General features: G+C 34.1%; 1 protein-coding gene across 1 annotated transcript in view; it reads right to left on the bottom strand.

Annotated features, from left to right (window-relative positions):
• Positions 1-12,159, bottom strand: part of LOC147077961 (sodium-dependent noradrenaline transporter-like) — a 140,984-nt gene continuing 128,825 nt past the window's right edge. Inside the window, exons 11-18 of the mRNA XM_085961028.1 lie at positions 9,926-10,029; positions 9,343-9,467; positions 7,269-7,381; positions 6,391-6,531; positions 5,777-5,876; positions 4,328-4,428; positions 618-785; positions 1-244 (exon numbers count right to left, since the gene is read on the bottom strand). Of these exons, the coding sequence (XP_085817154.1) occupies positions 146-244; positions 618-785; positions 4,328-4,428; positions 5,777-5,876; positions 6,391-6,531; positions 7,269-7,381; positions 9,343-9,467; positions 9,926-10,029 (951 nt within the window). The 3' untranslated portion in view covers positions 1-145. The remainder of the gene's footprint in view (positions 245-617; positions 786-4,327; positions 4,429-5,776; positions 5,877-6,390; positions 6,532-7,268; positions 7,382-9,342; positions 9,468-9,925; positions 10,030-12,159) is intronic.

The following is a 12,159-nucleotide window of genomic DNA, read 5'->3' as shown; positions in this document are numbered from 1 at the left end:
TGGAAGTACTTGGGCACCTACCATTTTTTCTGATTGACTGTCATGTCAATATTATTCTCACAGGTTGCCAACCCTGAGGCATAATGGTAGCCCAAAAAGGTAAAAACCTTCACAATAAAACACTAACAAATTGTTGATTCTTCGTTTAGACGTAGAGCCAGTGCTTCCAGGTGAATCGGCTGACCACTTGGGTACGTTTTATGGCTTCGTGCTCATCAACTGGTGAGATACTCAATGCAAGTCGCTGAAAAGTGATCAACATAATATTATTATAATGAAATGAAAAATGGTATACTCCTACAAATCAAATAAGGAAGCTATTATAGCTTTGGAAATGCTCATTACTCAACTAATATATTTTAGTGCTTAAAAAAAATATATTATACACAAACATTTACCATAAAATCCAAAAGGCACAAATAAATTATTGTTTATTAATGTGTCTATTTTAAGTCAATGCGATAACTTAAAAAAAAAAAAAATTAGCAATGTTAGCCATTCACTTCTTCGCATACCCTACGTTAGTTTGTTTTAAAAATGTATAATAATATTATGTAGGTACCTACAACTTTGAAGCATATGTTTATATGATAAAACACATTAAAAAAATAACAAACCTGTCTCCAGGGTCCTCTCGTAACGATCAAACGATATATGGCGAGGGCAGGAATCATCATGACTGAACTGAGCGCCATACTCCAGCCGAGAAGTTCTGCCCACCAAGGATACGTATACTGCTGGTACTGCAAAGGCTGGTGGTACAGTAGAGCAAACGCCACCACCCCCTGAGATATTGAAGTTGCCAAGAGTTGGTTCAGGGATCGGGAAAATGCATAAGTATTATTTTAAATATCTGAACAACTAGGTAGCAGTTTCGCGGATTTACTATTGGAGATATACAAGAAGTAATGTTACAATATACACATAATATTTGCCCAAATAATGCTGTAGACAAAAAGTTTGGACTAATAAAAAATGACTTATAAATAATAATTAATTATATTACATCACTTAATAGGGGTTCCAGAGAGTAGTAGTGTTTATAGATTTTTATTATATATTGAATATACATAATAAGGTTTAAGATTGTAGATTCTTTAATAATATAGAAAAACACAGTTTTCTAAAAACTCCTGAGGTTGATGAGGGCCTTCCCGTAGCTCCATCCACTCTGCTCGATCCCTAGTTATTTTCTGCCACGTACATCCACCGAACTTTATGATATCTTTTATCCAGCGGTTTGAGGGCGTCCCTGTGGGCGTTTAGTGCCCCTTGGGTACCACTACATTAAGAGTCCATGTTTCACATGCATACGTGAGCGTTGATAGCACACATTTGTGGAACACTTTACGATCATACAAAGTACACTACATATATAAGTAATTAAAATATCAACAACAGGTCGATTTGTTCTTTTTTTATTTACAAACAATGCATTTAATGCTGCCAGCGCAAAGAATATAATATTTCTAGAATGGTATAGAAAAATTCAAGAAACAAAGTAGGGGACCGAATGGGGCTCGAAGTCACGTCTTTCACAGGAGAAAGGGAATAATACAACTTTTGATAGTTCATAATATGTACTTTTCTTGAAAAAATAGGGTTTTTCGCCTAAACAAAGTATTATTCTGAAAGTCAGATTTGATTTTTGTAGCATTTGTTTGTTTATCACGAAATAATGAAATACAGCCGACAATGAATTTCTATACAATTTGGCACTAAAAGTGGAAAATTTAGCATTTAGAGTATATTACCTACATGTTATTAAGAGGGGGCTCAAGAGGAGGAGATTGAAATATAATCTAGTATCAAAAGGACATCGGCGTCGTTAGGACGTTAATTTAAATCGATATTTTCGCAAAAACCACTAATCATCGGAGATTTTATTTAAAAAATATATATATTATTGGCATTGTCAGCAGTCTTACACATTATTATTTGATAAACAACTGCACGTGTCCGCCGATCAGAAAACAGGGCTGTCAAAATATTATATCCATTAATATTTTTAAAATGTTAATTTCGTCATAGTATTATTATTACCTAATTCAAATTGAGCGTAGGTTGATACTCAAATACTATTATAATATGTTTATGATTTCGAGAAAATAATACGATGATATATAATCCATATCAATTATTTGAAAACAATACATTTGCATGTAGGTACATGTATAATATAGTGAAAAGGTCAGATACCTGTTTAATTTTCAAGATAACATCAAAATTTGTATATACTTACCTAAATGAAGAATATTCGACATTCATGAGTGAGCACGGCTCAAAGCTATGAAAATGTGTTTTTTTCAATTTGAAAATATTTTAATTGTGTATTATTTTATTACAGATTCATAATACGTTATATAACTAATACAACATACTGTTTTTTTCTATGAATAAAAAAGACTGGAAGGAACATATTGTGTCACGGCAATCAAGAAAGACCGGAAAATATGGCCAACAATGCATGATACACAAACATAAAATACACAAAATTACCTATTTAAGTTTACCGCACACGTGCAGACCACACGATATTTGTTTTCGCAAAGTCATCGCTTTCCAAAATGGCGAATTTGGTTGCCAGTTTTTATGGCGATGAATCAGTATGTTCCTTCCTGTCTTTTTTTATTCGTAGGTTTGTTTACTATGTACACCAAGAAATTTCCATTTATAAAATCCAAAATGAGTTTTGGAATATAATGCAACTAAAACTAGAAAAATTCTATCATGGGTGTTTACTTCTTGAATTAGTTCAAGAGCCGAAAATGAAAACCTTGGAGTACCTTTTTTAGGTTATGTCTGAACAATTTGTAGACTTAGGTACATAGTATGAAATTGCGATGTCATTATTATACCCATTTTCATTTTAATATAGTTCTTTAAGAAAACAAAACATTGTGGAAATACTGGAAAGTCCAGACATTCACAACATGAGATTTACATTATAATACATATTACTCTCACAAGAGAGAAGAAAATGTTCAAAAAAATACAATTGTAATACAGAAAAATAAAATTTCGAAAACAAAATACATTCACGTCACTAAAATGTTTATGTCTTTGGGGAGCGCATTGACTGGTCTTGCGCCCCTCGTTAATGCATGTGTAGCTGTCAGTGTATTATTGATCAAATATCATTAGTGCGTAGCATTCTTGAATATGGGTCGATTATCTGGTGTCCTTATGAGGTTTCCTATAAGCTTATTTTAGAACGCGTCCAGAAGAAATTTCTTCGATGTCTACGTACCACGTGAACCTACGTATACTGTCACCTACGTGAACCACAGTGGATATTATGCAGGGTCCACATTGGCAACATGTCGCCGGCAACCTCGTTAAATTTTACGATAAGTATGATAATTATCGTAAAATTTATCGAGGTTGTCGCGCGACATGTTGCCAGTGTGGACCCGGCATTAGATGCACAAAACTTGAATAAAATATATTATAAATAAAATTTAAAAAGTACAATATAATTAATTGCGTCGACAGCCCTGGCGTCGCCCGCCAGTCGGATGGTCTAATAAAAAAATAATGTATCTAGTGACTGTATGTTAATAATTATTTTTAGGCACTCATGATATAAATTATTTCGCCCATTGCCTTTACATGCGATAATGGTTCTACCTACCACTTATTTCACTAGTATAAAAGTGAAGTTGCGCAGTCAATAAAAAGTCACTTTCTTTTTATAATAGGCAGACACTAAATTCTACGTTTTAAAAAATATGCATTAGAATTAAACAATACCTATTATTTTTAATACGTAGGTCCTAAACATTACAAATAAACACTATTCATTATTAATGTTTTTTGGATAGCACATGAAATAAAAATGTAGGTAGATATGCATTTCAACATCCTTCGTATGTTTAATTCTCGGACAATTTCAGGTTAAAAAGTTATTAATATATTATTAAGTTTATATTGTGGCAACCACATAATTGAAAATGTCACCATCATATTGGTTGCAATACTTTATCCCAAACAGTTGATTAACAAATTGAATTTAGTAACATTTACTTACCTACCTATATTAGAAGATATTATTTTTTGGTCACCCCATTCTGTCTTCACGTCGACCGTGTTTATGATTTAAATTTAAATTAGAGACCATTTACATTTGACACAAGCATTGTCGGCGACCTTTGTATATTGCTAGTAGACCAACAATTCCGGATCACATATAAAAAAATCATATTTTCAATTCTCAAGGGCAATTCTGTAGAGCTTACCCTTAATAATTATTGTTTTTCTTTTTTTAAATGAAGATTGAAATGGAAAAATATAATCTAAGATGACTAGCGGAAGGAGAAGAGCTTACGATTATAAACGAAGGGCTGATAAACTTCCAGCATATTCTCCAGTAGAGTCCAGGCTTAAAGCCAAGCATCGCTTCCACATCTTTCGAGAACTTGTCAAGACCTGCAATGGAGAAACATAACCATATTTAAATTATAATGGATTTAAGTTTTGTACTATTCCCCATTTGAGTTGTTTTTTGCGATCCAGGTTTCGCCTTTTAACATCTTCGGGCACTGTACGCACTCACAAGTTTAAGAAATTCCGTTCCGAGTCAAATGCCGAATCAAACTCGAGGCCTTGTTTACCAAAGTAAGTATATATATTTTTGAAGTTTTACTTCTTTAGGCGCGTTTGGAAAATCAGATCAGAGTGTATTTTTGGCGTGTGACATGTAACACATAATTTATTTTTTCACACAAAACAACACACTCGGTTGGATTCGAACCAACGATTGTTTGGTTATCAGCCGAACGCATAACCATTACGCCACAGAATGATACTGCAATCGTGACGATTATACAGTATAATATTATAGTTTAGAATTGTTCCGTTACTAGGCAGCGAATTTATTATTGTCGGCCATTTGCAATTCCTTACGTAAACAAACTATTAAACGTCATAGTGGCAGTTGTTACTTTAAAAATTAAAACAACGATAAATAATTTTATAATTTAGTAATAGAAGTTATAGTGTATAGAAATAAACCAACGGCGTTCAAATAAGCGGTCCTTTGTCTTGAGTGTGTAATTTAACAAGATAATTAAGAGCTAGTCGAAGAATCTAGGTTATCACAAGTTTTGTTTTGTTACGCCAAATAAGTGTAACATCTAACGCGCGTACATTAAGTACACACACCGATGTTTTTAATTCCGTTTCGTTATTTAGGTTAATAAGGTATAGTTAAGGGTAGTGATTTTTTTTCGATTTCTCGAATTTTCAGAAAAAATATTTCTCGAGAATCGAGATTGGCTTTTTCTGATTATTTCTAGAGAATTCTCGAGAATAGATTTCTCGATCACTACCCTTAATTATTTTTGCCAGTGTTATCCCGCTTAATGTATTTTGATGTCAGGTTTTTATTAATTATATAGGTACGTACGTAGGTACTTATATAACGTATTATAATCAATTTAAAAATCTAAATGTTATATGATATCTAAATCTAAAATTAATTAGTAACTCCCACGATAGCAATACTTAAATTTATATGAATTTCGAAGTTCTGATTTCTGATTTGAAGGACAGAAATCCCGGAATCGAACTCTAAAATTTTCAGTTTAAACCGAACCTTTCAAATTGTGGTTCCAACAGCTCTGACTCAGGTTCACTGAGAAAACCATTAATTTACAAGGTACATACTTATACTATTATAACTAAAGTGCAGTGACTACCGTTGCGATATTAATTTCCTCGTTAGAATCATTAGAGCTGCACTTTAAGAGGCGCCACAAGAAATTGTGTTACGTACCATAAAACCACGAAACTGCAACAGCCTCAAAAAGGGCTGAGCAGAGAAGGGAGATCCCCGCAGCGTGAGTGTCTAGTAGATGGAACATGTAGATGCCACCCTGAAAATATCCAGGTTCACTTTCATATTTTATACCTATTTATCCAATCTTAAAGCGGCAAAATGAAGATATCCAGCACTTGAAATGAAATATTTTACGAACCGGAGCGCTCGATAATTTTACGAAAATATTATCATGGTTATCTAATAGTATCCTATGTGTTTTTTTTATAAAAATAACTGTGATAGATTTTTATTATAATATGGCATATGTATTTAGATCAGACGGTCAAATTAACACGTCCACGAGACCGAACGATAATTTTCGGGATTGTATGAACCGGAATGGCGCTCCGGTCATTTCAAGCCCTGCATACAGGACATTAACATACTGAATTGCTTGGATTTCTCCGCACTCACACAAAAGTGAGGGATTTAATCCAAAGTTATGCATGGTTTACTCAGCGCAGTGTAGGACGTAGGCTAGGTATGCTGTGGTATTTATTATATTATAACAAACTGGAATTAATAAACATATTTGATGTGTAGTCTGTTTTTTAGAAGTTATTTCTTACTGGGGTAACGTTGATACAAGCAATGCAGAATGAGAATCCAACAGCGCAGAGGGTGAACTTTTCTCTCGCGTGCTTCACGCCCTTGAACAGCCAACTGAACTCGTCCATCAGACCGGTGATGACACACTCCAGACCTCCCATCTGTCAAAGCAAACAAAAACAATGACATACATTTATAATAAATATACATTACTTTTGTGAACATGATGCACTCATGCACGGCCGTGAGACGTCGCAACTAACCGAAGCTGAAAGAGTTTGGCTTATGAGTTGTCAACGAATTCTAAGGACTATTACGCACTGTCAACTGTGGTTGGTTGCCGCAACCACGCCCGTAAAAAATGATTTCGTACTCTCGTGGTTGCCTTCAACCTGGCTGCTGGCTACTGGTCTACAGTCTATAAAGGGTCGTTCATAATATGAAATGACATCCTACAGGAGATAGGGTATTTGATACAATACGACGAAGACGACAGAAGTTGTTTAAGAGAATGTGGCACAATTTAGACAGGAATTTTGGTTGCTGTCTCAATAGTGCGACACTCTGCTCAGCTGTGTCACAGCCTTACGGATTCAGTCATTGAACACCGCAGAAGGCTTAATCTTCTATATTATGCAACATTGATCAAATATATCAGTATATTATAATAATATGTTACTTATGTGTATTTCCGCCAGATTTATAATTGAAAAACCATTACCACAGATGCACGAAATTGACCTAAAAACATTAGATACTCGTAATTAATAATTATAAAAATGCAAATTAGGCAATTGATACGAATGAATGCAATTCGCTGGATTTTGATACAGAAATCTGGAAAGCGATAATTTTTATAAAAAAAAACAGTAGGTAATATTGACTAATTAAAGTGTACCCCAGAATCCAGTCCCAGCATGATGAGCATGAAGAAGAAGAGCATGGCCCAAATGCTGGCTCCTGGAAGAGTGGCGATCGCTTCAGGATATACTTGGAACACCAGCCCGGGACCTAAAATAAAATGTAAAATGTAATATGATAACCGTGCTTTTATCTCATTTAATTAATAATATGACGTATTGAATTATTTTATTATAAATATTCTCGACAGCCAACTGAAACATGCATACTGCCCTTACCACATTTCTCTTTTCGATACATCATAATCATTAAAAAGGTAGTTTGGAAATAAAAACAATTTAATAAAAATATAGAAAATGAGATAACAAATAAATATGAAACTCCATACACACTCAGATTTTTCATTATTGTCAGAAATCAAATCGTTGAAATACAAAGTAATAACCAATGCAAATGAGGACCCTGGTGTGTTGTGTTACCAATTTGTCTATATTAGACTCTGTATTAACTTATATTTGCTTCAGCGCCCCCCTTCTATTGCCCCTGGGGCCAGAAACATCCCCTAGATCAGGGGTCGGCATAAGCGGCTTGCGTAGTAGGCTTGCATAGTCGTTTGCGGCTCTTCAGACATAAGCTCCAATTTCACCTCATCTCGAGCAGCCTTATAACTTTTATGAGGTAGAGCCGCCGAACAAACTTAGACTCGTACGGCATACTCTCTACCATTCTTTACTCTACACATATTCTGGTTCACTCCCGATGCAGTCAATAGATTTAAAAAAACAAGGAACTGTGAAGCAACACAGATCTGACCAGCCGCTTGGAAGAACTCGAAAGAGAGAAATCCAATGTGATTTCTCAGCACGAGTGGACAGCTATAAAACAACGGCCTAAAATATAAACAATAATATTTGATACAATATGGAATAGTTTGCCTGAAACATATGACACGTTAAAAAAACTAGCTTTTGGTAATCTCACAATCTTTGGCTCGACATATATTTTCGAACAAACATTGTCATCTATGAACCAAATAAAAATTAAACTGCATGGACACCGTTCCAATCAATTTTTTTTATAAAAAATCTTGAACTTTCCCCCCTTAAAAATCCATATCCATTTACATATGCAGGTATATTATTTATATGCGGCTTTCTGGTACCTTTGTTATCCTGTTTCCTTGACAATTTGGCTCTTCTCACTTGACAAACTGCCGACCCCTGCCCTAGATCCATCCGGTACCCGTAGGGGGCTGTATTGGCCACTCTGGTTTAGAGTTGTTGGATTCGTTACATTTAGTTGAGTCACTATTTAATTAGGGCACCACTACCAGATCAGAACAAAACTAAATTACCATTCATACGTGGATGCTTTTAGCTGTAGATTAGATTTCTGTATGCGTTGATTTATTGATTAGGTATTATTTACGTGTTTTATACTATTTAAATAGCAGTGGCGAAGGGTGGAGGTAGGCTGTTAAGATCCGCCATAAATAGTGCACATTAAACTTTTTCAGACATACATATTTTTTTTCATTGAAATAAGACTACAATTCACAGAAAGTGTTGATTAGTTTTTAAAATTAAATTAAACCCTGAGAAACCAAGCGATATTAGATAATAGTCAAAAAATATATGTGTATCTATAAAATATCTAAAATTATGCAATTAAATCATACATAACTTTGAATATTTTATAGATAGAATAATATTTTTTATTTATTATAGTTTGGTTTAGGCAGGGCTTAATGAAATAAAAAAAATGAACCAACAATAAGTGTAATATGTATTTTTAATCCAACGAAAACAAATAACTATGAATGAAAAAGTGTGCACAATTTTGTCGTATCGCCCAAATTAGGCCAAAACTATTATGGTTTCGTTTGGGCAGGGTTTAATTGATTTTCAAAAACTAACTAACACCATCTGTAAATTGTAGTCTTAGTTCAATAAAAACAAATACATATGACTAACAAAGTTTAGTGTGCACTATTTATAGCGAATCTTAACAGCCTACCTCCACCCTTCGCCACAGTTAAATAGGTACTTAGATGTACTGGTAGATAAAGTGTCATCAATATAAATATGAGCCATTATTAAAAGCTATCTTACCCTCAGTTGCGACAGAGCTGATAGGAACCCCCTGCTTGTGGGATATGAAGCCAAGATACGTGAAGATTACGAAGCCCGAGAAGAAGGAGGTGAAACAGTTAACTGCTGTAGTCACCAAACAATCTCTGGAAAAATAACAAATTTTGATTACTCTTTGTGGCTTTAGTATTAAAATTATAATTATCAAATTATATTGTTTAGTAGGTATTGCAAGAACAATTTAATATAACCGAATATTAACATGATTTTATACGAGTTAAAACATCATACGAGATATTTCATATTTTAGCAACACTACGTTGCAGTAGGTTGATGTCTTATTTTTTACACGAAGATATCTAGTAGTAATCACATAAATTAACGCAATGTTTTCTCACAAATTAATTTTTATATACCTTCATTACTTTTGATCCCGAAATTACGGGATTCCAACATTTTTTATCATGTGATTTCGAAACCATGAAGTCGAACGCGTTCCTAGATCTTTTATCGAAGAAAAAAACTTATTTATTTAGATAATTGACTCCGAGATAAACAAGTAATTTTGTAAGTAATGGTGATGTACATTGTATCTTACGAGTACCTGTAACAGTTATTATGGAAAGTGTTGTATGACGCATATGAGAGATGCACTCCGAAGCCAGCACCCACTGAATAAAATATCTGTACGGCTGCATCCACCCACACCTGCAAAAAAATATTTTTTATTATTATAAAGAAAATTAATTAGAGTGTGTAGGAGAGGAGTATAATAAATTATCGATCGCGAAAAACATGAGACCCTTATGTCGACCTATCATCATTTACCTTAATGAACGTGTTTTTTTTAAATTTAATGAGCATCAATTTATATCAATGTGTATAACTTGAAATCATTTTTAATTAAGTACATCGATTTTAGTTTTTGACCGCAAATTCAAACAATTGTACACAATTTTTTTATTATACTAATAAAAATCGTGACTCCACGATGGCCGCGCGGCTCGGCCGGCATATGCCCTATAGCGTCGTGTGTCCCAGGTTCGAATCCTGGGTCTGACAAGTACACATATTGTTTTTCAATTTGTGAATGAGTCAGAGTATGGACCTAATAGGTTGAGCAAGTGGCTGACATCCATTCCTCGTAAAAACACAATCTGTTAATACAAAACTCCACTCTGTGAACGCCCATATGATCCTATTAGGATCAGACACGGCGCAAGAAGAAGAAGAAGATAAAAATCTGTCTTTAAAAATGCACATTTTATATAGTTTTTCTTAAATTATCATATTTTTATTGTATTTTTAACAAAAAAATCTTTTAACGTTTTTATTTATTGATTATTTAAAATAAAAGTTATCAGGAAAATGTATTAAATTGCAGTTTTCCCTACAAACATTAGTCGGCTCGCACATTGGAACTCGTCTCGCCTAAAAACGCATCGAATACGTCGATGTGACGTCATCGTAAACCAAGAAACAAACGTTATTAAATGGACCTTCGCACATTGGCCGTTGCAACTGCGACGCGAGACGATCCGCTGATGCAACATGTCGAATTTCGAACAGCCTGCATGTCGTATCTAAAACAAGACGACTCCGCGCAAGCGCACAGCTGGCGGCCATCGGTCATTTCTGTCTTTGTCTCTGTCTGCAATGTCATTGCTCGCTCACGCCACCGCGTTTGACGTTTGTTCATACAATCAACACAATAAAAATGGCAAACGAGAGACTTCTCTTTTTTCGTGTTTGACGTTTGCCGCTGGGCAGATGTGCGAGGATGTACGATGCAACATTCGTCGAAAGTCTTAGAACTTTTGATTTATGGCCGTTAGGCACACAAGGCGAATTGTGATGTGCGAGCCGGCTTACTCTCACCATTAAGCAAACCCGAAATATTGCCCACTTTTCAGTTTTATGAATCAAATCTCAAATTGTATATAATTAATAAATATAAAATTATAGCCACTTAAACAAGGAAATGTAATAAATACATATGTTAAAATTTTGACTTGAAATGCAATTGTGTTATTGCGTATTAAAATTCTAAAAAAAGTTTTACGGGACACCTGCTGGCTATCCAATCGGACGTCATTTTGTATATATTATGCTCATTTAAAAAATTGTATATTATATTTACTTTTTCATGACATGTTGTGAACGTCTTAATCGTATAATTTTCCATTTTCGATTATTTTAAATAAAGAAAGTTGAATTAGAATTACAAAGAAGATATTTATTAAATAAACATGTAATAAATAGTTTAGAATATGACTGAAAAAAATTAACCGCGCTATATTATTATCGTGTGTTGCTAGTTTCAGGTCCCTTAATTTCCAGACAAAATTATTTTATTACTAACCGAATCGTAAAGTAAAAAAAAATGTTCGCTTTATCATCTCATCTCGTTTGAATCAAATTGCGAAACAGATTTCACGCATCGCTAAACTCAAATCAAATGTCAATAAACTTGTATTAAGGTAAGGAGAATAAAGAAAGAAAATCTTTTTTTTATTACTTGCGTGAATCTGCCAGGACCGAAGCAGGACACTTTTGCACCCGTGCAAGATTTAATTTTTGTGACTTGTATAATGAAAAATGTTTGAATATACGTACGCTTAACCGTGACATACATATTATTGATAACTTTGATTTTGACATTGTCAAGAAAATAATTGTTGAAAACTGGAGTGAATTAAATATTAATTCTCGTCACACGTCATCGTGGGTTATAACAATGTCCAGTTAAGTTATGCAATGCACCTGTCAAAAAGTAAGCAGGTAACACCTTTTTATTATCGTACTATTCCTTAACGGAGATTGCCCCCCATCATGTCG

The sequence above is a fragment of the Rhyacophila brunnea genome, unplaced genomic scaffold (genome assembly GCF_057557595.1).
Source record: "Rhyacophila brunnea isolate RB1 unplaced genomic scaffold, BYU_Rbru_1.0 scaffold_12, whole genome shotgun sequence".
In the NCBI taxonomy this organism is placed as follows: Eukaryota; Metazoa; Arthropoda; class Insecta; order Trichoptera; family Rhyacophilidae; genus Rhyacophila; species Rhyacophila brunnea.
Note: the sequence above shows the minus strand (reverse complement) of the source record. Positions and strands in the feature narration are given on the sequence as shown.